The following is a 27,805-nucleotide window of genomic DNA, read 5'->3' on the forward strand; positions in this document are numbered from 1 at the left end:
ACGCACGCCTATCGCGGTCGCCACCATCTGCAGCTCGCCACATCTCTCGTGCATGCATAACAAACTCCTAACGGATTTTATTATTCCAGCCGTTGCATCTGCCACCAGCAGAAATAACAATCTCAAGAAAAGCTATGTCAGATTTGGAGAATGGGTGCTTTTCTATTACAGTTCTCATTGGATGGCCATAATTCAAGATTATTGTGAGTCTAATTTTTGGATCAGCATCATCAACAGATACCCAATATGACTTCTAATCATTTTTGCTCTTCACTATAGGGGAACGCTCCCAATACTCATGCGAGGAAAGGGATCAGGAGGTTGGGAGCGAATTCTGTTTCTGTTTAGGGTGAAGAGACATTTTATCGTTAAAAGTTATTTTCTGATATTTATTGGAGAAGACTTCATTCACATCTACAAATCTAATTAAGAACTCTGAAATCACCATTGCAATCCCCCAATTTGTTGTGGGAGATGGGGAGGATTTGTGTACCAAAACCTGCCTGTTTATGGTCACAAAATCTGAACAAACCCGCAAGAAAAATAAAGCAGCAGTGAATGATCACTTCAGGGATCATACATGTATCCACAGAATGCATACAGTGTGAATCTCAGAAAGTTAGTCTCAAACACGCTACTGACAAGTGATAACTGATGAGTGATGACAAGGACAGCAGATTTTGTTCAGCACTAATATCCGAGTCTCGATTCTAGATCATGAAGGGGATCGATGAACTGTAATTTCACATAACATAGATGCACAACAGCTGCATTACAACATAATCATCATATAACAGTAATACAGATCTAACCCAATGAACGAATAATATCCCATCCCAAGATGCAGTAATGCATCAAACAGTACCACTATTTTTTTTTCTTCCAAGAACTCACAGTTCTCAGTTCTTCTTCCTTCTCAAACACCCGCTACTTGTCTCGCAGAAGTCCATTCTTGGATGGATCACACCTGAAAAGGCCATGGCCAGGTGCCGGCGCCGTCCTCGCCGCCGACCTTGGCGCTGCGGCGCAGCGGGTTGCCGCCGCACTCCCTGTCGACGTAGGCGTAGTACCTCAGCACGAAGGCGAGGGCGAGCGCGATCCACTCGAGGCAGAAGATGGCCACGCCGAGCCCGCCGATCATCCTCAGGATGACGGCGCCGTCCTCCTCGCGGACGTAGGACTTGAGGCCGTCGGCGAGGAAGTCCGAGGTGCGGGAGAAGGTGAGCACGGCGGCGGCGCCCTGGAGGATGGAGACGAAGACGGTCCCTGCCATGTGGGTGGTGTAGACCCGCCCCCTCGGCGGGTCGGGCGCCGCGATGACGGCGCACCCGGCGACGGCGGCGGCGACGGTGATCGCGTGGAGGAGGATGAGGAGGAAGCCGTCGACGGAGGGCACGAGGCGGAGCGAGAGCGTGAGGAAGCCGCACCCGGACGCCGCGCCGAGGATCATGTAGTTCGACACCAGGAACGCGCGGCGCGCGCGGCGGTGCGCCGGGGACGCCGAGTCGCCCGCCGGCGGCGCGATTACGGAGAGGCCACCCATCTGCTTCTGCTGCTGATGCTGCTGCTGACTGCGACCGAGGAGGTGAGGAGGCGGAGGCGCTTGTGCGTGCGTGGATTGCGACGAGGAGAGGAGATCGTAGTGGGGAGTGAAGTGTGGAGCGGTGGAGGAGGCGGTGAAGCTTTAAATGCGCGGAGGAATCCGACCGTTCGAGGTTGAGGAGGAACGGGAGGGAGGGAGACGACGAAGGCGCGGGGCGGAGCACCAACGGCTAGTTGGAAAAGCGCGCGCGGGGAGAGAGAGAGAGGGGGGGGGGGGGGGACGAGCCGGCCGTTGCGGACGAAGCCAGGCTGGATGGGCCCATCTTCTCGTGGGGCCCACTTGTCGGTAACAAAGCTGGAAGCATCTTCCCGTTGCTACTTGCTAGCTTTTCGGTTTTTTTCACGGCTCTGCTCATCTGGTTCCTCGTACTTCCCGGATTATGCGGAAATTTAAATGTTGCCTGTGAAATGCCATTTAAAAATCTCGTGAATATAAAAAAGGGTCTCGTGAAAGTCATGGCATGGTACGAGTGACTTTGAGCTTACGGCGGAAGTGCACGAGTTTTTTCGTTTCTTGATAGCAAAGTGACTAGAGAGTGTGCATTTTTTTCCTCCCCGCAAAAAAACAAAGTGAACGGGCATTTTGATTTTTAGAAACGGGGCAATAATTTGAGCCCGTGCTTTTCCTCTGAATGGCGGCCTATTCAAGGGCATGTCTAGTGGGCAGATTTAAATACTTCAATGATGATACTCGAAGAGGAGATTCCAAGAATAATAAAAAAAACAACGAACTGAGATGAAGATATTTCTATGCCAAGCAATAATATGGCATGCATCAGTTCGCTGTTTTTTCTTTCCTTGATTACAATATTATCCACTATCAATTCTACTCCCTATATATGTTTCATAATACTCTGTTACATATTATAAAATGCTTTAATTTTTTCTTAAGTCAATCTTTTCTAACATGAATTAAGTTTATAGAAAATACATCAGTATCTACCAAGGAATATGGATAGTGTATTTGTTTGGTTTTATAGATGTTAATTGTTTTTCTATAAATTTAACCAAAATTAAAGAAATTTGATTTAATACAAAACTATAGTTTCTTATCATGCGGAGTGGAGGGTGTACGACTTAGAAGACGGTTTCATTCAGACCATGGGCTAATCTCACTAATTCGGAGTAAAGAGAATAATTTACAGTTCAGCTTTCTTTTTTTTTCCTCTTTCTTATGAATGATTTCGTAATTCTCTGAGCTCCTTTATGGTTATAAGAAGCCTGCATGGTCTTATAAGTTCTCCACATTAAATGATGTTATAATTGTACAATACACAATTCATATTGTTAAGGAAGCAAGTTATGCCGCAGCTACAACAAATATGAAAAGTTTTTGATAGTTATATTCATACATAGAAAGCAAAGTGTCGTGTGAAAAACCAAACAAGTTGTAAGTAGCAACCTTTCAGTATAGGGACTTCGACGTATAGGAGTTGCTACCTTGTCAAAAATCTTTGTAGCTAGTATATCAACTTTCCAATTGGCACCTCTACTCTGCTGTCAATGAGATTTATCTACCAACTAAAATATTTCAGAACTATCGTCTCAGATATGAAAATATCTCAATTATCAAGTCGATTGCTTTGTATGGTCGGTTTCAAGAAATTTTTAACGCTTTAACCGTTGACTGCACATAGGTTTAGGCCTGGTTTAGTTCCAAACTTTTTTTTTCAAACTCCCAACTTTTCCATTACATCAAAATTTTCCTACACACATAAACTTCCAACTTTTCTATTACATCGTTCCAATTTCAACCAAACTTCCAATTTTGGCGTGAACTAAACACACCCTTAGTAAACAAAAAGCTTCTTGCGTCTTATCAAATGAAAGCATGTAGGTTTAGCTGTGGCCTACGGCCTGGGTGTCAACTGTCAAAGCCCATGTAGATATATGCAATTCACTTTCGATCCCTTAACTATGGTTTAGTTTCATTCGCATCCCTAAACCGCAAACCGGGTGTAGAGCATCCCCTAACTACCAAAACCAATGTAAATTTGGTTCATTGGTGGTGCAAACATCGTCACTCTTGTTGGGTTTCGACTTTGATGGCTATGGTTGTCGGAGGAGTAGCACCGCCAAGCCATGCACCCTTATTTGAATATGAGAGGAGGGATTTGAGGGGAGACGTTGGAGCATCAACCTTGGCAAGGATGTTTGCTCGCCTGAATCTAGCGATGCTAGTCGACCTCAACGACGAGGTGGCGTAGTTCGAACTCGACAACAACGCGGCACAAATTGCCCTCTCCCTCGCCTTTGTCCTCTCCTTCTTCGCCGCAGTGGATAGCCATGGCCCCATCCTTCGCAGGCGCCCACCGCCGTTGCTGCCTTCCGCGGAGAGACTGGGGCGTTCGAGCTCCTGCCTGCTCCCTCGCCTCCCTCTATTATGTCCCTCTTCTTCGCCTTCGTCCTCTCCTCCTTCACCACCAAGGACCAACGGAGCCCCCTCCTCTACAACCACCCACTATCGTTGCCACCTCCCACAAACAGGTTGTCGAGATTGAGCTTGCCAGGATCCACCATCACTGAGACGCTGACTCCTCATTCGGAGAAGGGCATAGAAGGAGGAAGTGATGAAATGTTTCACTAACATGTGGGGCCACCGTATTTTCTTTCTAATTTAGTGCCACATAAGCGCTACGTCAACCAAAAGCCCAAAACTGCTGGTAATATTGCCGAGGCTCTCGATTTATACTGGTTTTAAAAGTTGGGATATACTATTATACCCGGTTTTACGGAGGGATGCAAGTGAAACTCAACCCATAGTAAGGGACGTCGAGTGAACTTTATCCATATATTTCATCATGCAATTCTCTTGTTGGCCTATTAAGCAGTGGGGCTGCCCTAACGCCTGGCCCAATCTTAGGTCCGCAACTCTAAAACATTTTTTCACAAAATAAATCATGTAAATTAACATTAAGAAGAAATATGTAAAAAGTCAGCAAAGTTTAAGTAAAACTGCTGCCAGGAAGGGTTCAATCGCTTCAGATATGCAAGATCGAACCGATCTCGACCGTGAACTCTTCATCGGACGGACAGCGGCTTTCCCTCGGAGGGCAGAAGCCGCAAAACCGACCCTGGTCTCGGATCATTCTGGAAACCCCAGCCTCCAAACCGCGCCCCCAAATTCCCCCTCTTCCGCCTCTCCGGCCGCCGCGTCGTACACAACCTCGCGCCGGTGAGCGGCGGCGCCGACGAAGCAGGACTCCCTCCGCCCAGCCCCATTCTCCCGCGTGGGGGGATCCATGGAGGGCGGCGGCGAGGTGGGCTGGTACGTGCTCGGCCCGAACCAGGAGCACGTCGGCCCCTACGCGCTCTCCGAGCTGCGAGGTATCCTCCTCTTCCTCCCCTGGACACCCACCCTTTTCCGCCCTATCGACTAGTGCGAATGGGGGCGTGCCCCCACCTTCTCGTAGAATCTCTAGAAACTTTCGGAGCCTTTGCTCCAATCTGCAAGGCCCCCCTAGCCCTTGTCTGGCGTTCGCTGTGTGTATTATCGACTATTAGTCATGATGTTGAACATGTAGTAAGGCGAGGCGAATCCTAGCTTCGGGTACTGTTGGATTGGGGCGTGTTACAATGAGATGGTGGTTTACCGTTTTGAGCTGTGAATGGATGTTCCCATGGATTTGGGTGTAATGTTGTTAGTAGCTGATCAACAGTATCGAGTCTGATATTTGAGGTGATATGTGGTGTGTGTTTGTCATATCACGGGAAAACCAGTTAGTTGTTTTTTCTGTCGGTTGCGTGGTCACCACTATTCCGTATAGTTTTTTACTCGGAAGCTGGGCAGAGGCAGTAGGTGCATATCGGAGGAGCTGTTCGTTGAGGCAGATTGTTGGAGCTAGGGTTAAGGTCATGCAATAAATTGTTCATGTTTGTGTGGCAATATATTGTCGCAGTTAACCTCTTACTCTTGTTTTTCCTTCTGAAGATGACCTTGATTAATCTGGAATAATGTTTCATTTCCTATCTTTGTTGTGATCTGTACATGTGGAATTTTGCTCCATCTGCAGAACATTTTGCTAATGGGTACATCAGTGAGAGCTCAATGCTCTGGGCAGAAGGGAGGAGTGAATGGATGCCATTGTCGTCGATTCCTGACCTACTTGCGGTGGTCACAAAAAAGGATCAACCTGATGAAGGTTACTGATTTCTACCTTCTGTTTTAAGGAAATAATACAGAATACACTTCACGTGATCTCCTGACATTTTCTTTAATCTTTCTGATGCCCCAGGAATTGAAGATGATTTCGATAAATTTCAAAAGGAGGTTATAGAAGCTGAGGCAGAGGTGGAAGCCTCGACAGACAAGGCTGCAGATAACGACATAAACCAAGAACATGGGGCCGATGATCCTGATGACCGGCCAGCAACCCCACCAGATGGCGAGGACGAATTTACTGATGATGATGGTACTGTTTACAAGTGGGATCGTGTCCTGAGGGCATGGGTTCCTCAAGTGAGTGCTTCCAACCTCCTGTTCTTAGGTTCATTTACTCATGACTTTTGTTTTTGGTAGTTCTGATTTTGCCTGAGATATTAATTAGATATTGTGTTTTGTTCTAATTAATACTGTAAATTGTGGTTCATCAGGGAGTCACATTTGTTTCTTCTTGGTTGCTTCTAGTGTTAATACTGTCAATGCTTGTGCTATAGCGTAGATAATTTTTAAAAAGAATCCATATTGCAGGAGGAGTGTGCTTCCTTTCAGGATATAAATGCTTTCCCTTCTTCGTCCTGTTTAATAATCTCGCTTACAAGTATTTATAAGTTAATCTAATTTCTTGTGTCATCAACATTTGAAAGTTAATATGATTTCTACTGTTTCTTTCGCAGGATGACCTAGAAGGCAAAAATGACAACTATGAAGTTGAAGACATGACTTTTGCACATGAGGAAGAAGTTTTCCAAGCACCAGATATTGCTGGTTCAACCACATTAGAAGAAAACAATGTTTCTGCCGAAATTGAAATCAAAGAACCAACAAAGGTAGAAAAGAGAGCAGATAAGAAGCGGAAGTCTTCTGAGAAGCCAGCCGATAAAAAGGTATATACAAGTAATTTTTGTCTAAGTGCTTGACTAGTTTTCCATAAGCTAATTCTTTGAAACTGTTAACTTTCTTTTTATATATGTAGGAAGCTAACAAACCTCCAGATAGTTGGTTTGATCTCAAAGTTAACACACATGTCTACGTTACTGGTTTGCCTGATGATGTCACAGCTGAGGAGGTAAGTTGCTTATATCTTTAAAAGCACTTTGTATGCTTTGAATGACCTATTTAACACATTCATGATTATGTAAATAGTGTCTGGTTTTGATGGTGAATTTCTTTTGCAGATTGTGGAGGTATTTTCCAAATGTGGAATTATAAAGGAGGTATATTTATTTTTGAGTTGCAGAGGCAACTTCTATCCTTGAATTCTGATGCAGACTGTTCTTCGCTTCTGATGATTTCACATCTAAATTTTTGGTGACATAGGACCCAGAGACAAGAAAACCCCGAGTAAAAATCTATACTGACAGAGAAACAGGCAGAAAGAAAGGTGATGCGCTAGTGACCTACCTCAAGGTAGTCCCTTGTAAAGCTCATCTGATTAGAAGCTCTCGTTATGCTCGGTTATCATGTGCGTTCTTTGGTTTTCTATTATTCAGGAGCCTTCTGTAGCACTAGCAATTCAACTGTTGGATGGGACATCATTTCGCCCTGGTGGTAAGACTCTAATGTCTGTTAGCCCGGCCAAATTTGAGCAGAAAGGTAAGCAGAGTATTTGTCAGAAACAGATAAGCTATGCAGAAGATGTTACTGATGCTGTCAATCTGCTTCAGGTGATGTTTTCATTTCTAAGAAGACAGATAAGCAAAAGAAAAGGAAAACCAAGAAAGTTGAGGATAAAATTCTAGGATGGGGTAAGTTCTATTTTTTATGGTTATTTTGAATTTGTGATGTGCTGCAAATTACACTATGTGATGGGTTTTGGTTGTCAATATTCGATGTAGATGCAGCCCTATCGTAGTCTATGCAAAATGTTTTTCATGCTTCATTATGAACTTATTGTCTGAGCCTTGGAAGCCTATTACCAATTCTAATTTGCTAATGGAAGGTTATATCCCCACTGCTTGCTTGCATCATTTTTTTTAATCTTTTCATTTTATGAAGGAATACTGAAGAGAGACACAGAACATTATGTTACAGAACACCATAAACTGTTTTTTGTATTCAGGATGTTGATTAAGCATTATGCCATTGTATAATGAGCACATGCTTTGGTAGTCATGCAAGGAAAATATTTTATCATCAGCCGAACATGAGCTTTGAATGATATAACTTGTTTTATTTCTTTGTATTGTAACACTTTTCTGCTATTAGGTGGACATGATGACAAGAAGGTGACGATTACAACTACAGTTATTTTGAGGCATATGTTCACTCCTGCTGAATTGCGAGTAAGTAACTGAAGCATGCTTTGACGTATGCCAGAAGTGTGCCCTTCTGATACAATTTCTTAATTGTTTGATTAGTCCCATGGATTTCATTATGCATAGCAACTTCTTATGTTTTATTTGGATTGAGGAAGAAAATCTTGATCATTTCAGGCCGATGAAACTCTTCTTCCCGAGCTTGAGGCAGATGTTAGAGAAGAATGCATGAAGCTTGGTCCAGTTGATAATGTCAAGGTAATCATTAACTTCGCCTTTCTTTGTTTGTCTTGCCATCATACAAGAGCTGGAGTGTAAAATGGAACTGCTTGTGTGTAGCATGTTTTGGATCCATTATGCATGTATAACTCTCTTGTAATTCCACTCCAAATGCTTACCAGACTTCCTTTTAGCTGCTTCCTTTTTCATCTAGTCCTGATGTGTACAGGAGCAACATGGAATGCAGTAGTTCCTAGCTGCAGTTTCTGATATGGTTTCCTATATCACTTTTGGAGTTTAGCCTCTGTACAACACTATGACTAAATGCATAGGAGGTAATTGCATCTGCATTCTACAGAAAGGCTGCTGCTGGCATGAGAAATGCTCTCCATTAAAAGGCCTTACAAAAATAAGGATGGGAAAAGGTTACTCAATTGATGAGTGAGGCATGCTGAGTAACTAAGGTGATCAACCTTGCCATGGGCCGGTGCGTCGGATTTCATGGGGCCATCCTTATATGGTACTCTCTCCGTCCCAAAATATAAGCATTTCTAGCTACGAATCTGGACATTAGCTAGAAATGCTTATATTTTGGGACGGAGGGAGTACCTTGCTTACACTAGGGAACAAATTGAATGCCCAACACATGTATATGTAATAACTCTTATGGTTCTTAAATAACTCGAGATCATTGCTCTATGGGGCTACTATTACCATTCCAGGCCTGGTAGGACTTCCATCACAAAAGGTTGAGTTGAACTTAGCCAGAAATTTGGGTTGGCTGGGCCTTCCGTTTATCACAAATTTAACTTGGCTCTAAAACTGGATCCTGTTAATATTCCTTTTAAGTTTTCATATTATTGTTGACTATCTATAAACTCAGTGAACTGGTCCTAACCACCAGGAAATTGTTTTTGTCCTTTTCAACCATCCCACTTACGTTCAACGCACATGTTTCTGCTTGCAGGTCTGTGAAAATCATCCAGAGGGTGTTATTTTGGTGAAATTCAAAGACCGGAAAGATGGTATCAAATGCATAGAGAAGATGAATGGAAGATGGTAGGCTTCAACATAATATCAGTTAGCTCACCTTGGTTTCTGATGCGTTGATGTTCCAGTAAAATAGTGTGTTTAATCTGCATAAACCTTGAGTTTGCCAAATGCTCAGTTATATCAATTTTAGATGTTCACAGAAACTATTTGTTTGAATGTGAGTGCTTTGAGTAGGATAGTACTCTTGGGTGTTGGAATTGTGCATGCTTGCTTTTCAACCTATCGAAGAATTAGAATTTGTGGATCATTCGTTTTATCAATTGTTCTTGATTTGTTCCTTCGCAGGTTTGGTGGGAATCAAATCCAGGCGAGTGAAGATGACGGTTCTATCAACCATGCTCTGATCCGTGATTATGATGCAGAGGTGTCAAGGCTTGATCGATTTGGAGAAGAGTTAGAAGAGTCCACATAGCACGTCGATAAACTGGCGATTAATATTACTCTGCAGCTGATGGTCGATCAACTGGCGTTTAATATTGCTCTGTAGCTGATGGTCGATCAACTGGCGATCATTAATGCTAGCTGATAGCATGAGAGTACAAAGTTTTACAGTTAGCTCTTTGCGTAGGTTGGATCTTCCATTTGCCATGTTAATCTTATCAAAACTGCTTCTGGGTTTTACCTTCTATCACCACCAGTACGTGTACATTATATAGATTAAACTTTTTTTTTCCTGATTAACATGTTCGTTTTGACATATTAACTTCTACTTCTAGGCTTGTAGCAACTTGCTATCCTCCTTGGTATGCATAAATCCACACTGATGATATCAATCACTTGTCAGAAAATTCTGTAGAAAAATGCATTGCCTTACCATTTGCATTTGGACTTGGCGCCTGGGCCTAATCGGCCAGTCTATTGCCTCTGTAGACCACAAGTTAATTTTATTGTTGCTGCGAAACCATGTTTTGATGTCAAAAATGTATTAAAACCACGTGTTTCATGACCCTGATAAAGCGTTCAAAATTGTTTTAAATGAAGAAGAGCTAATCGTAAAGAGAAGGGGGAGAACAAAAATGAAAGTATTGCAATTGTGGGAGAGAACAAAAAATGGACAAAAATATGTTTTCATGCTCCTGATAAAAGCATTCAAATTGTTAAAAAAAGGTGAAAAATGAAAGTTCCAAACTATATAAAAAAGGGGAGAACAATTCAAATAGTGAAAAAATTGATCCAAATTCTAAAATGGAAAGGTGAAAAATGAATGTTTCAAATTGTAAAAAGAGAAAAAGGAGAGAACAATTCAAACTGTAAGAAAATAAAAACAAAAATGATTGAAATTATAAAAACCAAAAGTTGAAAATGAATGTCTTCAAATTGTAAAAAGAAAAAATGTGAACAATTCAAAATTGTGAAAAAAATAAAAATAATTATTCAAACTATAAAAAAGAAAAGGTGAAAAATGAATGTTTCCAATTGTAAAAAGGAGAAAAAAAAGGGAGAGAACAATTCAAATTGTGAAAAAAAAACAATTGAAATTATAAAAAGCAAAAGTGGAAAATGACTGTTTGAAATTAAAAAAGATGAAAAAAAGGGAGAGAAAAATTCGAATTATGAACAATTGAAATTATAAAATTGTAAAAAGGAAAAAAAAGGGAGAGAACAATTCAAATTGTGAAAAAAAAACAATTCAAATTATAAAAAAGCAAAAGTGGAAAATGACTGTTTGAAATTAAAAAAAAAAGATGAAAAAACAAAAGTGGAAAATGACTGTTTGGAATTAAAAAAAATATGAAAAAAGGGAGAGAAAAATTCGAATTATGAACAATTGAAATTATAAAAAGCAAATGTGTTCGAATTATGAACAATTGAAATTATAGAAAGCATGTCTGAGCCCAGGTTCGAACTGGGGACCTTTAGTGTGTGAGACTAACGTGATAACCAACTACACCACCCAGACTTTTGTGGCACATTTGTGATATTTTATTTCTACTTTATTAATGAAAGACGTTACTGTGACCTCTAAGACTTTTGTGTTGCATTTGTGATATTTTCTATCTACTTTATTAATGGAAGACGTTACTGTGACCTCTAAAACATTACTCGGTTAATCGGTTGGTACTGCAAACCAATGGAACATTTGAAACTTGTGTTTTGTCTGACATTTATTTTGACATATTTAACCAGTTGTTACTGCAAAACCAATGGAACATATGTGAATCGTGTTTAGGTTAGGCAGTGAGCCGAGATTCGAAATTCAAATCAAGCAAAGGTAGAACTCTTCCCTTTTCTCACTAATAGCCTGTACTGCTGCAATATCGGGACATTAGCGCCTTCAGAGAGGAAACAGAGACAATTCAAACGGTATTTTAATTCAAAATGAATCGATGCAAATAAAAACTTTTGATGCTATTAAGTGCCAGCATATCTCCCTTGTCACGTACTACTATGTTACAATGAATTCATATTCAAATGCCGCACCGTCAAATTGATTTAACATTCTTGAGATGTAATACAGTAATCGGTTTTTTCCCACCTTAACACAGTAATTAGAGCTTAATGATACAGTCTACAACCATCAATTCATAGCTCAAGAGAGATTATGCGACGAGGTCTTCTGGCTGCAGGCCTCCCGGTATTCATCTATTTCTTTGGGTTCCCAAAGAATTTAGAGAGCCGCACAGGTCCTTCCTCCTCACTATCACTGCCCCTGTGCTTGGATCTTGACCTGTACTTCTTATCCTTTTTTGTCCTCTTCGATCTGGACCGTGACCTGGACTTTCTCGAATCCCTATCCTCATCATCACTGCTTGATGATTCCGACGATGAACTGGAACTTGACTCTGATGAACTTCTATGCTGGAATTTGTAGCGGTTTTATTTCATCAGTTCATCTATTGTAGTTGACTTCGAAATATCCTAAAGTTAAGGGTATACCTTTCTCCTCTTTTTACTCCGTTTCTTTGCATCTTTATCCTTCTTCTCTGTATTTAAAATTTATTCAGCAGAAACACTTGAGAAATACAACATATGTAAGAAACTGGCGACTGAACTGCTAATTACACGGTCACCTTTCTTAGAAGATGATGACTTTGACCTTGAGTGGTTTCTTCCAAGAGCTAGCTTTTGTGCCCTTTCAGCATCCAGTTGAGCCCTATATTCTCTCATCATTTTATCTTTGTCAGCTTCCATTTCACCCCTCTTTAACTCGTCTTCCTATTAGGGCAAAGAGCCAAAGAGCAGCATGAGCTACTGTACAAGTATTGATAATAAACAGCTGTAGTCACAAATCAATCTCTGCATAAGTACAAGAAGGCTTAGGATTATGTGCTGCAACATTGTGGGGGTTCATGCAGAAAACCACAATTCATTTGTAAAAAATAATCCTGATTCCTGAGCAATGTCAGAAAGGTATAGGTTGGACTTTCGGAATTAGTGCAAGCGCCATCCATAACCACCTGACGGCCAATAAACATAAAAGAGATGCAATTTGATATCATTAGCCGAGGAACCAAATCAAGTATAAGACGGAAATATGAAAGCTCCCTAGAGATGGTTTATGAGTACAAAACTGATCATGTAACACCATGTGCTCCAACTCTTCTGCTCCAAATGTTAGCTCAAGTTTGTAACAGTAAACCACAACTACAAAGTCTATGCACTTTGTTAATGCATTGACGGGGGGCAAGAATAAGCTTCTTGAATGAGCTACAGAGGTTCAGGTTGATAAATCTTCCAATATTATACAATTCAGAAATTTATTCGCTGCTACATGTGCTAGGAAAGGTAAAATCGGCGTTCCAAATTCAACTAGCAGATACATACAAGGATACAATGAAATTTACTCATCACATTAAGAGTGTTATCTGGGAGAGAACAACTAATCATATCTTTCATTATCTAACGACCATCCTGCATCAGACCATCATACAGCGCATCAACACACAGAAAATGAACAATCAGTATCACCAACACTACAACATGGTAGGAGCAACAAGAGGACATCTTGCACTACCATGGTCCGCGGGTTTGCGCACACAAAAGGAGAACTAGAGAATATAAACCAGCTGATCAAAGCTAACAGTAGTAAACCGAGCAAAGCGATGGACTTGTGTACCTTCTGCTTCTTCTTGAACTCCTCCCACGTGACGGTGTGCGTCTTGTTCAGGCTGGCCAACCGCGCCGCATGCCACTCTGGAGAATGAAATGAACCGTCCGTCTGCGACGGCCCTCGTTAGTAAAAGCCCCATGATTATTCTTTCTTTCTTTCTTTCTTTCAAATCTTCTCCAGCTACAACTAATACTACCCTCCTAGCAGCAAGATTTCCATGGTGATGCAGCCTACACCTAATCACAGATCTCAATAGGTAACGAGCGATCGATATACAAGTATGGGGGGGCCTTGGGGAAATCTAGGGGAGGAGGAAGAAGACGAGACCAAAGATCTGCGAGGGAGGGAGGTGAGGTGAAGTGAGGCCTAAGGAAGGGGACCGACCATGCCGTCTTCGGGGGAGTCGGTGGCGCCCGGGGCGCCGGACGAGGAGCCCAGCCGCGCCCGCTGCATCGCCTTGTACGCCTGGTTCTTCCCCATGGCGCCTCTCCCCCTCTCCCCTTCCTCCTCCTCCTCCTCGTCGATTCTTCGCGCGCGCGAGCGAGCTCTCTCTCTCTCTCTCTCCTCTCGCGCGGCGAAGGGCGAGACCAGATTGGGGAGCGGAGGAAGAGGAGGGGAAGTGGAGAGAGTAATGGCCGGCGAATTGCGATGGTGATAAGGAGAGGTGGGGGCGGAGGAGGGGGATGCGATGCGATGGGGGAAACGGCTCCACTGCAGCCGTGCGGAAAGCCGCGCGCTGCCGTCCGATGTGGGATGGACGGTTAGCATTGACCTTGGGTGTCTAGATGGATGCCTGAATAAGCTTTGGGCTACCCAGCCAAACAGCCCAAAGTGTTCGGGCCGCATTTGGTGATTTGGAGCAAAAGCAAGGGGAATTATATCCGGAGGAAAAAGTACACCCAAGGTCCCTCAATTTGTCATCGAGATACAAAATCATCCTCAAACCACAAAACCAGATATCTCGCGTCCCTTAACTTAATCAAAACCAGTCATAAAAGATCTTTAGACGGTTTTGACCCGGTTTTAGCCTACGTGACGGCTAAGTCAGCGTGGGACCCACGTAGCCCACATGTCTTTCCCCTCCTTTTCACTCCACGTCATCATCTCTTTTCCCTCCTTTCACTTCCTCCTCTCTCTCTCTCTCTCAATTTTCTCCTCTCACAGGCTGACCGGTGGGTCGGGACGAGGTCGACGGGGCAAGCAGGGAGAGGGGAAGGTGCGGCGGCTGGCGACAGGCGACGCGGGAGCAGGCCGCCGCACCGGGTGGGGAGGAGGCTGGCGGAGTAGAGGCCGCAGGCGTGGAGCCGTGGAGTAGGGCGTCAGTGGCCGGTGACGGCGGAGGAGCGGCGACGGCATGGATAGTACCGACGGGAGGGGCCCCGAGCAGTCGGACGGGGCGGCCGTGCCGCTGCGGCGGTTTCTGATGAGCACCGGGCTTGACGCAGATATGAGAAGGGGGAGGGAGGGCGACGCGGCGTCCGTGGCGGTCGTCGAGGAGGGCGTCGGGGGAGGAGGCGGCGGGAGGAAGGTGTGCAACGGCGGCGGCGACGGCCGCCGCGACGCCAATGCGTACTACCGGCGGATGATCCAAGCCGACCCGGCGAACCCGCTGCTGCTCGGCAACTACGCGAGGTTCCTCAAGGAGGTGGAGGGAGACGCGGCGAGGGCGCAGGAGTACTGGGAGCGCGCCATCGTCGCCAACCCCGGCGACGGCGACGCCCTCGCGCTCTACGCGGGCCTCGTCTGGGAGACCACCCGACCGCGCCGACGCCTACTTCACCTGAGGAAGGGGCCCCGCCACCGCTCGCCCGCCGCCGCCAAGCCAACTGCTAGACGTTGCCGCATACAAGCACGCCGCCGCCGGCGGCCGCGCCGTCACGTATGCGCTGGTGATAGAGATGCAGCTGGTCATGGGCTTCTTCGCCACCGCGTTCTGCACTGTCGGCGTGGTCATGGACTCGCCGGCATGCCGTAGGACCCGAAGCCGTCGCCGCCGCACCCAAGCCTCCCCGCGGGCCGGCGATGGGCGACGCGGCGGCGGCGACGCTGGAGAAGGGAGGAGGCCGGCGAGTCGGGAGGAGGTCGGCGGGGCGAGGAGGGAGAGGAGAAGATTCGGCGGCTGGCTCGCCCGCCGCCGCCCGCCCGCCCGCTGCGCGCTCGCGGCCGCTGCCGCTCCCGACGCAGGCGGAGGCGACGCCGCCGCGGCCGGCCGCGGACGACGTCGTTGCCGCCGTCCCCGCCGTCGCATCGTCCGTCGCCGGCCGCCGACGCCCTCCTCCCCGCCCGCTGGCTAGCCTGTCCCCTGCGTAGAGAGGTGAGAGAGAGAGAGAGGGGAGGAAGGGAGAGAAGAGGGGAAGAGAGAAAGGGGGTGACGTGGATAACCTGACATGTGGGGCCAACGTGGTCCCACGCTGACTCAGCCGTCACGTCGGATAAAACTGGGGTTAAAACCACACAAGGATCTAAAGTGAACGGTTTTGTAAGTTGAGGGATGTCATATATGTTTTACGGTTGGGGAACGATTTTGTAACTCGATGACAAATTGAGGGACCTTCGGTGTACTTTTCCCTATATCCGGATTATATCAATTTGGGTAATGTATATGATTTAAAATAAGTTAATATATAGTACGAAATATAATATATCATAATACTATTAATTTAACGGAATGGCTATTTATCAGTCGTGCTCCAGCGACCTTAGCTCTTCTCCTCCGGCTCCGGCGACACCTTCTCCAACTCCGGCGACCCCGACGAAAGCAATGGAGTTAGGGTTTAGGGTCCCGGGTTAGGATGGGGGTGGGAGGGGGGTGGGGGGAGGGGGAAGAGTGGGGGATCGCCGGGCTTAGAGGGATGGCGGTGGGAGGTGGCGGCCCGGCGGTGGGCGGTGGACAAGGGCAGGCGGCGAGGCGCCGAAGCCGCGGGGATGGAGGAGGGCAGTGGGCCGGTGTCGGCGGCGGGGGCAAACGGCGGATCCGGCGGTTCGTGGTTAGGAGGTGGCGGGTAGTGGTGGCGGATCCGGCGGCGGGGAGCCGCCGGAGACGGGGAAGACGGCGGGGCGGGGGAACTCGCGCCGTCCGTTGGGAAGGGAGGAAGAGGGGGTAGGGGAGGAGGCCGGCCGGGGGGAGGGGAGGGGAGGAGGGGGGCTCGCCGGCGCCGTTGACCCCTTCCGGCCAGCCGGCGAGTCCGAGCGGCGGCACGGCGGGCGGCGGCGGAGGCAGCGCACGCGCAAGAGAAGGCGGCGGCGGCCTGGAATGACGAGGGGGAGGGAGAGGGGTTAGGGTTAGATATGCCAGCACGAATCTTAAAGCGATCCAATGGTCCAGAATTCGCATGATTTGTGAGGTGTTTTTCTGTCAAATGCCATGTAGATATTAATTTAAACATACATATATCTAGATTCGTAGTGTTATGATATATCATATCTCGTATTAACTTTGGAATGAAGTACAGTAAAAAAAAACTTTGGAACGAAGTAGCAGTTGTTCTCCAATTACTGTAGCAATATCCTCTTTGCTAGCTTCAAACAGAAAAAAAGGGAGCAAACAATCATTAATATCTTGTCCAGTTTCTCCTCTACGAAGCTCAAAGATGATCTCTCGGTCCTTGTTTATCTCCGAATGTTGTTTTCCTCCAAAATTTCTGTCCTTTCCTCATATGACATCCAAAGAGCGGTACTGATTTTTGTACAGAGATTTCATAGACCCCAAATATTGGACACTTGTAAGTTGTAACGCAAGCACCAGGCTTGCATTTAATCTTTCTCGAGGAATTTGTGCAATTCTTCTCAGAGGAGGGATCGAGACATATACTTGTCCAAATAGAATGAGACAAAACACTTATTCAATATCTATATATTTATTCAGATTATTTGGATTGGGCATGAATTATTGTCCCATCTGGCCGTTCAGCATGTCCATTTCAATGGCAACCCACAACAGGTTGGAATTTCAGTTGCCATTCACCTATAGAAACCTGATGCCTAACTATACGCTAACTCTCTCCACGGCAGTCAGTCGGAACAAAAAAAATGACCGTCCTGCCATTTTTGTTACACATGGCACTGCCATGCGCTTACCGGCGGAAAAGAGTGGGCTGGTAACTTCAACAGCCACGGAAGCGACTGTTTATCTACCTATTGCCGTGGGGTTTCTTCTTGTTCGTTGCTTTCTCCCGTTTGTGATGCCAGCTTCACAATGTCTTCAACGAGGATCTTTCCATCTGTTAGGCATAGAAAGAGAACCAGAAAAAGGCTTAGAATGCACAATGATGAACATGGACATTTATCTTTCAGCGCAGTAGGTAGAGAAGCTGAGTGGAACCTTTGTCTTTAGAAAGATTGCTAATAAGCTCTTGGACGCCTTCCTTCCCTATAGTGTCTTTGAGATAATTTGCTGCAGCTGCTACCTCGTCAGGGGTAACTTTGCCATCACGGTCACTGCAATGAGATCATGTTATTCATGAGCAAGGCAAATCCAACAAACGGAAGGTCCAGTCCTTGGTTAGTTACCCACAACGTGTATTGAGACCATTATCCCTCAATGATCTAGTGATCAATTATTATGCTTTAGCCATCTTAATTGAAGTTTTGTAGAGCTCAGGTATGCACCATAGGGTTAGCATGTTGTAAGTCCTAACCAGGCAACCTCCCAGCCTACCTTAAGATTAAGTGATTCATGACAATTTACGCACATGCAGGTAGCATTTACCTATCAAGCAGCTGCCAGCGGTTGCCTATTCGTGCATCAACATCATCAATCTCTTTCTCTAATTTCTGAAGCATTGCATCAACCTGAAATGCAGCGAAACAGTACGTCAACAAATAGTTGCTATTTACTAAAGATCAAGACAAGAAAACAACACATCTAATGTCTGTATTACACATTCCACACAGAAACAAATTCAACAGAACAATAGAGAATTTACGTCCATCAAGGAAAATCCTTAAATTAGTAAATGCAGAACAAAGGCATGCAATTGGCCAAGTGCAGGCTGTAACCACCATTCATAGAGAAAGAAGCTAGAAGCCAGTTGAGACACAGACATAAAGCAACACCAGAATTAGAGCTCATAATTCATGAGTGAACCGCTGATTAGTGATGACCTAGTTGAATCCAGGTTAGTATCAAGCTGGAGTACAAAAAGCGATTACTGGCATTTGTATATTTTATTTGAGAATCTTCTAAGATCCTAAGATAGTAGTGAAACTAACTAGAGACTGAATAATTGATCACAAATTGCCTTTTGCCTGTGGGTGTGGGCATTATTCTCAACCAACACAAGTTTTCATAGCTGAGTGCTTTGTGTGCCAGCAATCAGTTCCTCTACTTTCACACCTTCCCACCTTCCCAGCAGTTAGTTATCTATTTGTAATTACTATCACACGATTATCTTGAGTTTAGGGATGTTTCAAAGTAATTTTAAAAGAGGCAGATCAAGTAGTGGTTTAAATGCAGAAAAGAATTCCTTACCCTCTCTATTAATGCTGAAGAGACCTTTTCTCCTGCAGCTATCTCTGCAGCATGGTCTGATTCCTCTCTTGCAGCCTTGTATGCTCTCCTAGCTTCTTCTTCACCTTTTGTACCCTCCTTTTCCAGCATGGTGTTATATAGTTCTATCTGTGTTCCACAAGAGTGGAGACCATCCAATATTATCATATGCAAACTGAAAGCACATAATATTAACTGCAACTTCAACTCATACCTCTTTATTGACAAGATTCAGAAACTCTTGACGTTCCTTGGCAACAGACTGCAGTAGAAGATGGAAAAAAAAGGTGAAACAGAATATTAATGGTTTAATGTAGCTTACTCTAGAAAAGCAAGGAATATAGCTTAATGCTAGGATCATACAGAAGCAGATGCAAGCACGGCCAATGCTTGGCTGATATCACAAAGCTGCTCCTTCCTGTCATGCTCAACTTTTGCTTTCTTTAGTTCCTTTTCTTCCCTAGCAGTAGGCTCAGTCATTTCTTTCAAAGCCACATCTTCTTCAGTTGCCTTTGGTACCTCAAGTTTTGCCTTGTCTTCTTTCTCTTGCCTTTTCTCCTCTTCCTGAATATCATTCAATATGTAGAAGCATTAACAACAACGGATAATTGACAACATAGTTGGATTATCAAATAGAGGAACTGAGAGAACTTGTAGAATCCACCAAATCATCAAAACCTAATTATAACTACAATTACACGGGTGAATTACATATTTACACATTAATTGGGCTTGGGCAACCAAGGAATATTGAAAGCCACAAATTGGTAGCTAATCACATCAAGATTCAAACTGTACTGCATTGCTAAACAATATAACCAAGGATTTATGCAAGATGGAGTCTCATCATTTTTATCTCATGCTTTTTCTACAGGATGGCATTGCCCATAATTTCAAGTTCCAATGCATCTAATTGTGAGACGCTAGCGCATCAGTTATCATTTTTCTGTATTTCAAAGTAAAACCATCAAATCAAAACAACAAATTGTTGACAAGCTATGGGTCGTCACCCTGAACTTCTATTCATATCTAACTTCAGAAGTACTTTCAAACTAGGAGTAAGGTAGATACTTCATTGCAGCTGGGGACTTGGTGATACAGCCAATAAGGACATATTGTGTCAGGTAGGCATACCCAGTGGCAGATACATTAAATGAGATATGGAATTTAATCAAATCAAAATTTCAGTACCTTGATAAGTTCTTCCTGCATTTCCAGGAATTCCAATTTCCGCTTCCTGTCGGACACAGAATCTTCTGAAGGAAGAACTGTCCCAACAGTATCTACAACTTCATCTGGAAGAGAAGATAATGTTGCTACAACAGCCTCCTCGGGCTTCATTTTCCCAGACATGGTAAAAGCTCTGGAAGTATTTCAAACACAACTGAGAACTTGAATAGATGAACTGAACCCAAGGGCAACTATCACCAAAAATCCAGAATTACCTTGATAGTATTAGAAGAGATGATGGCACAGAATGATTAAGTGACAAATCCAACCAGTCTCTGAGCTGAACATTAAAATTAAATGTTTAATTCTTACATAACTGAAACATTTTTAGATAATTTGATATTAATTTAACATAGCTGAAATACTGATACAGTTCCTGCAAAGAAATGTGCCTTAAATCACTACAGAGAACTAAAATCATCTTCTACAACAGTTCTAGGAAGTTTTTAATTGCTGTGTCAATATGCATTGACACAATTTAGCAAACAAAGCATTGGACAAAGAAGCACAAAGCATGGTGCCCAATTGACCTTTTCTCTTTCAATAGAGTAACAGTACCAGTTCTACTAACACACTTAGAATATATGGTTATAAAAAAAGTGCAATAGATAACTGGGTTAGTCATAAGTAAAAACGAAAAAATCACAGGGAATATACCGGAACTATTTTAAACTGGAAATACAATAAAAGTATATTAAAAGCATCCAACAACAGGGATCTGATGTGCTGTATTTACTACCATTACCTACTCATCAATGCAGATGTCCCACCAACAATTTCAAGGCAAACAAACCTGATTTTGCATCTCCTCTGTTGACAACAAACCAAGATGGCCACGTTCTCGACATGCTTGTCGAAGCTCCTCCTCAGAAAGAGACTCCACGCCCTCAGCCTGGATCATCTTATCATCATTCTTAATTCTGCAAATAAAGATATAAAAGAGTTACTACGGTTAACTACCCAAAAAAATGTTTGCATAAGAACATGACGCTGTTTTCAAACTTGAAAGAGGATCGATTTTGGTGTAACATTAACTGTTCCTCTGTGATTCATCATGGCGCCATTATTTTACAACCGTACACTAGAGAAGATTTTACTCTGGACACATTGTTCTCAATTTCAGATGATGCAGTGAGAACTACAAAACCGCTCAAAAGTTAAATCTCTATTTGTCTTTCTGGAAAATTTTCAATTGCCTGTCGATCTTCTAAGATGTAAAATGGTCAAAACAGTATTAGATGTGTCAAAAACAAAAACGTATACAATGTTGAAGATTAATTAGCACTCAAGTTGAATTGGAGATTTGTAAAAGGATCATTCTACATCATCCACCATGTATTTTTTTCTCATCATCTAACTATCTGACATCTATATCTGCACACAGCATCTACATCAGAAAGCAACCGGTGGGCATACTCTTGCAATTTCTTCCGAAGCATGAATGTCAGGTAGTGGTCTGTACCAAAAGGTTGGATCCCCATATATTTACACATATTTACCAACCGTGCTCTGCAGGCAAAAAAGGACTGATCAGAAAGATGTGAAAACCAAGGGCTAGGGCTAAGCTAGATGTTCAAGAAACATCAACCTGTTCATGTTATCCAAAGTCAGTTCATCATTAAACAGCTTTGCAAAGCTCAAAATTTCTTCATTTGAGACATGTCCACCTTTCCTAACCTAGTTACAAAGTTAAGAATAGATTACTAGGAAATCAATAAAACAAACACTTAATGATCTATGTATTCAACTTGAGGTAACAAACAAAACATGTATGAACCCAAAACCTTGTTCAAAAATTCATCCAGATCTTCAGCTGTCTGTTTCATTTCTCCACTACGTGACGTCTGCACTTCCTTTGCCATTTCTTTTGCAGTATCTTGTAAAAATCTTGCATATTCCATCCTTGCTTTCAATTTCCTTTTCAATGCCTCCTGCACGTATCAAAAAAAAAAAATGTTGACCTGAGTCAATCTGTTTGTATTTAGCAAATACAGTGGCAAGATATCATAACATGTCTTGGTCAGTACCTCTTCCTTCATCTTGTCCTGGAAAGTCGATGGCAACATGTTAGGGAACATCTTGAGGAAGACTGGTAGTAAAAATTCCATGAAGGGAACAATGATGAACACAGCAAAAGGTACAAGCCTAAACAAATCAGCTGTTGTGCGTGTAAGCTGTTGCCTCTCTCTTCTTGTTAGGCTCTTTCCACCAGCAAGTTTCACTAACAATCTAGATGAAATCCTAACATCTGCCCACAGCAGCTTAGTTCCCAACCAATAATGCTGCAGTGTAGAAACAAACTCATCCTTCCAATGCTTCAATTTTGCAGCCCAGTCAGCCCTTCGATTCACAAGATAAATATAAATCAAAACATTGGATATGAATGTATAATCCATGGAAAGGGGCAAGACAGCAATTGCAAATATACTTCAATATACTGAAGGGAACTGAGACCTGCTCATTGAAGCAACAGCACGCAGAGCAGGTCCAATACCTAGAAGTATTGCCCAAAATTTATGTATGATTGACTGGTCAGACTTTTGTACTTCCTGCACCAGCTTAGCTTTAGCTTTAGCTTTTGCAGTGCTTAAGCCTTCCACCGCCTGATCACACTCTTCTGGGGATGCCTCCTTTTTCCCCTGATTCTGGTTCTGGTTCTCGCTCCGCTCGTCCAGAATACCAACTTTAGGCTGCCCAGCAGTGCTTGATGTTGGGCGTACTGACTGTAGGAAATACCTGGCTCCCAAGGGGAAACCAAAAGTCTGTGGTTTAGATTCATAAGAAGCAAGTGAAGCACCACGAGTTGGGTGACACAGGATACTAAGGCCCAAAAGTCCTTGTTTCCTTAAGATGTATTGTGCCTTCTCATGGTTTGATTCTCTTGAGTTTTGAGATGCAGTGCTTTGCTCAATTTCACATCCAAACTTTTCTTGCCCAAAAGTAGAAATAGATGAATGTCGTAATAAAACAGGGATATTAGTATGCTCCAGAGCATACTTCCTTCTCCTAATGATCGCCCTCGAGGCCATTTTTGGTTGCTTCTTCCTTTTCTCAAGAGAATGTCAGGGTTATGCCTTTCCGGGTAGAACCCTGAAATACAAGAAACCTATAGTTATGGGCATTGATGCATCTGAATAACACATTTAAGTGCGACAAGAATGAAATGTAACAAATTTTTCATCAACCTAAAAGCATAGTGTCATAATATTTCACAAACAGCAGTACTAATTCCAAAACTCCTTCTATTTTTATGTCTGACAGTCAGCATTGTCTAAGTGCTGCTAAATCACTAGCCATACTTCAACCAGTAAATGCATATTCCACATACATAGAAGTCCTCGCATGAATCAACATCTCCAAAGAACTTTACAAAATGAATCTAGAAAGCAGTGCTCGCAGAAACACTAGCCTGTGAAGGAGTTTCAACAGTTCCATGGTTGCCAGGTGACTATACATCTAGAACACCAAGTTTATACAATAACTAAAGCATCATAAGAAAAAGGGAAAATAAAACCGAGCTATAATTATTTGGCAGGTACGTGTTTGTTTTATGTCACTAGAGCCAGCTGATTAACAGTATATTTGGTATGATGTCAATGTGCCCAGTAGTTGCCCACCCAATCCAAACCATCTAAAGCCATGTCATATGTGGATGGATTTCAGATATTTGATAAGGCCGAAGGACTAATCGCATCTGATATAGGACGCCGCCACCGAACAAATCAAACCCCAATCAAAACCATCCAAAATGCCATTCGCCCCGGAGGCGCACTCGCGCGCCGCCCACGAGCTCTCCTGCGGCGGGCGATCCGCGCCGCCAAAATCACCAGCCAGGACAGGAGCCAAACGGAAACAACAGGGAGGTTTACCACCGGAGCACGAAGGGCGGCGCACCTCGAGAAGGGACGATGGCGCAGCAGCGGTCAACCAGCCGCCAAGCGGAGAAGGGAGACTGGGGGGGAGGGGACGTGCGCGCTCACCGGGGCTCTGGCGGCGGATCGGCCGCACGGTGGAACCCGTCGCGTCGAGCCGCGTCGTGCGTGCGTGGGATCCGGCGGGGCGAGGGGCTCCGCGGGAGGAGTGGGGGAGCAGAGAGCCGCGGGGCGCTCGCGGTTTTGCAGGAAGGAAGGAAGGAGGCGGAGGCAGAGGCAGCGGGTGGGGTGGAGTGGAGTGTGCGGAACGAACCAAGTCACCAACTGCTGGAGACGTTGCCGATTTGGGGAGGAGAGCAACTGGACGGTATAATTCGGGGAATCAGGAGCTGAGTGGTGGCATATGGAGAGATCGGGGATCGGTGGTGGGTTCAGGCTGTTGGGCCGAATGTTAACCGTGGCCAGTGGGCTCTCGTGCTGGACTGCAGGGTTTGGGTTCCCCTACCTGCACGATAATCGGGCCTTTTCATCAAATTAAAAAAAATATGAGTAAATTTCACAAAACTATATATACTTTGATCAAATCATCACAAAACTACAAATTTAACAACAAAATTTCTCACAGAACTACAGATTTAAGGTGGAGTATCGTAAAACTATAGAATTAGTAATAAAATTATCACAAAACTATAGGTTTAGTGATAATTTAATCACAAAACTTGCACGTGTATAACTCAAACATAACACTAGTGCTAAGAATTTAAACTCTAAAATATGTAGTTTTATGATAACTTTGTTATTAAATCTGTAGTTTTGCGATACTCCACCTTAAATATGTAGTTTTGTGATAAATTTAGTGCTAAATATCTATTTTTGTGATACATCACTATAAATCTGTAGTTCTGTGATAATTTGATCAATAGTTTTATAAATTTTAATCAATATATATATATATATATATATATAATTTCATATTATTGATAAATTTCATTTGATATTTTCACTTTTCATCACGGTAACCGCACGGCTAACGTAGTTATCGGGGCATAAAAGTACCCTTCATCCCTGATAAGGCAAGACCCACGTCCTCGATTGGCGAGTTCAGGTAAAGTCATATTTGAACATCTCCTGATTGCTGAAAGAGCAAATTGAGCAGGTTAGAGCTATTGCACGGGGTGCGACGACGACGAGCTTGGTAACAATAACGCTCTTCTCCTTTTCGTTCTGGTTGCTCATATGTAGTTGTCGTGGTTGCACTCATATATTATGTCAAAGATACTTGAGATCCTAAATGGCTTGTCGTGGTAAAGACAAAGCCACGTGATCTGTATGACTTTCCTCCTACAGAGGAAGAAGAAAATGATCCATCGTTAACAAAAAAGTCTACTTCTAAAGCATGCCAAGAGAACTAAGATATCACAGTGGCACTGAATGAAAGTAGAATCGATGATGATATTGTCATGGTTTTGGACAGAAATGGAGTTGAGAGTGAAACTGTCGAAGCAGATCCGATAACGCATTCTGAAGAACAAAATAATGAAGAAGAGGAAGATTCTGATAAAGATGAAGAAGATTCTGAAAGTGACGGCGCTGAGTATATGGATACAGATGATGACAATAACACAGAAAGTGATGAAGATACATATGATAGTTAATATACAATTTTTTTCAGGTTTATGCAAATTTAGACTTACTAAAATAGTTGATTAATTCTTATTACATATCTAAACTCTTTTGCTCAGTACCCTCGTACCATATGTAAGCAATATACATGTGGTATTTTTTATGGAGGAGCTAGAGCTCATCAGCCATCACCAGATTTTGCACTAGTCGATAATTTTGTATATGTGTGATGGCTCATAAACAATTCAGATATGCCAAATTGACTTGCACTAAAGAAAATTAGTACAAAGTTTAGTATAAAAATTAAGTTGAACTAGCCATTGGATGGGCATGTGCGATCCAAAAACAAAAATTGCAGATCTATAAGGGATGCTCAGATCGAAGTAGCCATTGCTCCTCAAGCAACTGGACCGTTCGGGTTCACTGCCTGCTAATCAGAGAGGAAATTTGAGACAAAGAGGACAAGGAACATATGCATCTGAGATCAACAAACTAGCACTACTATTTCCCATTTTCCCATCAACAAACTCAGCGTAACTATTCCCCATTTTCCCACCAATGGGATAGTTGCCGTCAGCCAAGAGGAACATAGAGATCTCGATGAAAGAACAAATGGGACTTACCCATTCTCGCGCTGCTGCAAGTCGAGCTCGCTACACTCCTTGCAGCACTCCCGGTCATGGGGCCGAGCTCACTGGCCGTTCTCCAGCTCCCAACACATACTACCACAGCACTGCAGGGGTGGTGGCTTAGAGCTTAGTGGAGGACAACCGGGCTGTTGACCTCCTAGTTCACACAAGTACTATAAAAGATTAAGAGAACCTCATTTAGATGATTTATCTTGGCCAGTTGGTCAACAACCTTACCTATACATCCTGGTGGTCGTGTGTTCGAAACTTGCCAAGCCTTATCTACTGCTATTTTTTTCTTTATTTTAATTGCCTTGTAAATTGTAATCATTTTTTGTGATAACCATCTCATCACTAATAATAATTTTAGCGATGATAAAATATGGCATCACTAATTAAAAATTAAAAAATGATAATATGCCAATTCATCACGATCAACCCGTCACTGTTTTTAGGTTTTTTGATGACTTAACATTTTATCACGGATTGAGCACAGTAGTAGTGAGAGAAGATTAAATCATCACAGTTCACTCGTCACTGTTGGTATAATTAGTGGTTAGCTACCAGGTTATCACATTTTTTTAATAAAATAGTGGCAACACTATGACTTATCACAATTGAGATGTCACTGACGATGTGTTTTGTGATGACAAAATATTTTCTCACTAGTTATAGGTGAAATAGTGATGGAAAATAGTTTCCCACTAGTTGTACATGAAAATAGTGACAACAAGATAGTTTGTCACTGTAAAACCACTTATTAGTGAGGAAGTAAGGTTTCATCACTAGCGTTCGTCACTAGTGGGCCAATTCCTTGTGGTGTTGGCAGAGTATGGAAAGCTTTAGGCGAAGCCTTTCCCTACCTCTAGCTGGTATCAACGAAGCCAACGATTGTGGGAACCGGTTTTCCTTCTTGGAGAATGGAGACGTTATCGTGGTGTTTCTATCTTCCTTCAAATGAGAACCTAGTTCTGGTTTTTCCAAACAAGCGATGATAGCGCCATTGCCATTATTTTCCTTGGAGATGTTGCTTAGAAGGTCATACTCCTCGTTTGGTACTTGCCGTCTTTGTGAGGTCGGTCATCAAGGCTGAGGCCCTTCATAAGAATTTAGGACTTGTCTCAGGTTTCAGTTTATCCTAAGTTGTAGTGACATCGACCCAGTTATCAGGTTGGGTGCTCTATATGGGTTTTAACCAACTGGGTTGTGGTAAGGTTTTTGGTCCTAATTTTTTTTCGCGATAAATAGGCCCAACTCTCTTCTTTCTAATGAAAAGCACCCTTTTCACTTTGAGATTTGCCTTTATAAAAAATTAGCCACGACACACTGAATATTTGTGAGTAACTATTTGTAAAATGCGCACTGCAGTGGATTAATAATTTTCATAGGCCATCCAAACCAGGACTTTTGCGTGATTCAAATCGACCTGTAAGTCGCTATCCTTTGGACTCAATTGCGTCTTATCCTCGATCTATCCTCGGCATGATTTGGCTGTTGTGACAAAAATGATTTGGCACGGGATGGGATCAATGAAGGTCCTTTAAGAGTAAGGATAATAATAGAGCTCACTTCCTACTATTAGCCAATTTTAAAGCCAACACATATAATAAATTAGCTATAA

General features: G+C 43.4%; 5 protein-coding genes and 1 non-coding gene across 8 annotated transcripts; 2 read left to right on the top strand and 4 right to left on the bottom strand.

Annotated features, from left to right (window-relative positions):
* Nucleotides 1-718: 718 nt before the first annotated feature.
* LOC4336278 (uncharacterized) lies at nt 719-1,658 on the bottom strand. Its single transcript, XM_015778894.3, has one exon. It carries the CDS (start codon nt 1,541-1,543, stop codon nt 962-964), a length of 582 nt encoding a protein of 193 aa, XP_015634380.1. The 5' UTR covers nt 1,544-1,658; the 3' UTR covers nt 719-961.
* A 3,031-nt stretch (nt 1,659-4,689) lies between these two features.
* LOC4336279 (splicing factor U2AF-associated protein 2) lies at nt 4,690-10,064 on the top strand. Its single transcript, XM_015778137.3, has 13 exons — nt 4,690-4,929; nt 5,616-5,744; nt 5,838-6,061; nt 6,439-6,648; nt 6,738-6,830; nt 6,940-6,978; nt 7,082-7,171; nt 7,255-7,357; nt 7,429-7,509; nt 7,970-8,046; nt 8,197-8,277; nt 9,206-9,297; nt 9,577-10,064. Exons 1-13 carry the CDS (start codon nt 4,845-4,847, stop codon nt 9,701-9,703), a joined length of 1,431 nt encoding a protein of 476 aa, XP_015633623.1. The 5' UTR covers nt 4,690-4,844; the 3' UTR covers nt 9,704-10,064.
* A 1,053-nt stretch (nt 10,065-11,117) lies between these two features.
* On the bottom strand, nt 11,118-11,191 carry TRNAV-CAC (transfer RNA valine (anticodon CAC)). Its single transcript has one exon. It is a non-coding gene; the product is annotated as a tRNA-Val (tRNA).
* A 428-nt stretch (nt 11,192-11,619) lies between these two features.
* LOC4336281 (uncharacterized) lies at nt 11,620-13,989 on the bottom strand. The gene is made up of 5 exons (XM_015781480.3): nt 13,727-13,989; nt 13,349-13,450; nt 12,303-12,447; nt 12,169-12,215; nt 11,620-12,090 (listed from the first exon to the last, which is right to left on the bottom strand). Exons 1-5 carry the CDS (start codon nt 13,820-13,822, stop codon nt 11,875-11,877), a joined length of 606 nt encoding a protein of 201 aa, XP_015636966.2. The 5' UTR covers nt 13,823-13,989; the 3' UTR covers nt 11,620-11,874.
* Nucleotides 13,990-14,095: 106 nt separating this feature from the next.
* LOC107277775 (uncharacterized) lies at nt 14,096-15,958 on the top strand. The gene has a single exon (XM_015781481.3). It carries the CDS (start codon nt 14,697-14,699, stop codon nt 15,315-15,317), a length of 621 nt encoding a protein of 206 aa, XP_015636967.1. The 5' UTR covers nt 14,096-14,696; the 3' UTR covers nt 15,318-15,958.
* A 1,222-nt stretch (nt 15,959-17,180) lies between these two features.
* LOC4336282 (uncharacterized) lies at nt 17,181-26,284 on the bottom strand. 3 transcript variants are annotated; one of them, XM_066310105.1, is made up of 15 exons: nt 26,179-26,284; nt 22,515-23,150; nt 22,088-22,400; nt 21,845-21,991; nt 21,649-21,737; nt 21,477-21,569; nt 20,854-20,980; nt 20,276-20,340; nt 20,022-20,193; nt 19,194-19,394; nt 19,045-19,092; nt 18,813-18,959; nt 18,051-18,133; nt 17,664-17,779; nt 17,181-17,562 (listed from the first exon to the last, which is right to left on the bottom strand). In XM_066310105.1, the coding sequence occupies exons 2-15, from the start codon at nt 23,087-23,089 to the stop codon at nt 17,477-17,479; spliced, it is 2,262 nt and encodes a 753-aa protein (XP_066166202.1). In that variant the 5' UTR covers nt 23,090-23,150; nt 26,179-26,284; the 3' UTR covers nt 17,181-17,476. The 3 variants fall into 3 exon arrangements, with proteins under 3 accessions (XP_066166202.1, XP_015637037.1, XP_015637036.1); XM_015781551.3 differs by lacking the exon at nt 26,179-26,284 and adding an exon at nt 24,041-24,308; XM_015781550.3 differs by lacking the exon at nt 26,179-26,284 and adding an exon at nt 23,955-24,308.
* Between the last annotated feature and the right edge of the window lie 1,521 nt (nt 26,285-27,805).

The sequence above is a fragment of the Oryza sativa genome, chromosome 4 (genome assembly GCF_034140825.1).
Source record: "Oryza sativa Japonica Group chromosome 4, ASM3414082v1".
Lineage (NCBI taxonomy): Eukaryota > Viridiplantae > Streptophyta > Magnoliopsida > Poales > Poaceae > Oryza > Oryza sativa.

Excerpts from the sequence above, each read along its gene's own strand:
- LOC4336278 (XM_015778894.3), bottom strand. The coding sequence starts at position 1,543 with ATGGGTGGCCTCTCCGTAATCGCGCCGCCGGCGGGCGACTCGGCGTCC.
- LOC4336279 (XM_015778137.3), top strand. The coding sequence starts at position 4,845 with ATGGAGGGCGGCGGCGAGGTGGGCTGGTACGTGCTCGGCCCGAACCAG. Across the intron at positions 4,930-5,615 it reads CGCGCTCTCCGAGCTGCGAG|AACATTTTGCTAATGGGTAC; the intron begins GTATCCTCCTCT and ends CTCCATCTGCAG. Across the intron at positions 6,831-6,939 it reads ATGATGTCACAGCTGAGGAG|ATTGTGGAGGTATTTTCCAA; the intron begins GTAAGTTGCTTA and ends TTTCTTTTGCAG.
- LOC4336281 (XM_015781480.3), bottom strand. The coding sequence starts at position 13,822 with ATGGGGAAGAACCAGGCGTACAAGGCGATGCAGCGGGCGCGGCTGGGC. Across the intron at positions 12,216-12,302 it reads GTCATCATCTTCTAAGAAAG|AGAAGAAGGATAAAGATGCA; the intron begins GTGACCGTGTAA and ends TTTTAAATACAG. Across the intron at positions 12,091-12,168 it reads GGAGTAAAAAGAGGAGAAAG|CATAGAAGTTCATCAGAGTC; the intron begins GTATACCCTTAA and ends TACAAATTCCAG.
- LOC107277775 (XM_015781481.3), top strand. The coding sequence starts at position 14,697 with ATGGATAGTACCGACGGGAGGGGCCCCGAGCAGTCGGACGGGGCGGCC.
- LOC4336282 (XM_066310105.1), bottom strand. The coding sequence starts at position 23,089 with ATGGCCTCGAGGGCGATCATTAGGAGAAGGAAGTATGCTCTGGAGCAT. Across the intron at positions 19,093-19,193 it reads CCGTGCTTGCATCTGCTTCT|TCTGTTGCCAAGGAACGTCA; the intron begins GTATGATCCTAG and ends CTTCTACTGCAG. Across the intron at positions 18,960-19,044 it reads TGAATCTTGTCAATAAAGAG|ATAGAACTATATAACACCAT; the intron begins GTATGAGTTGAA and ends TGTGGAACACAG.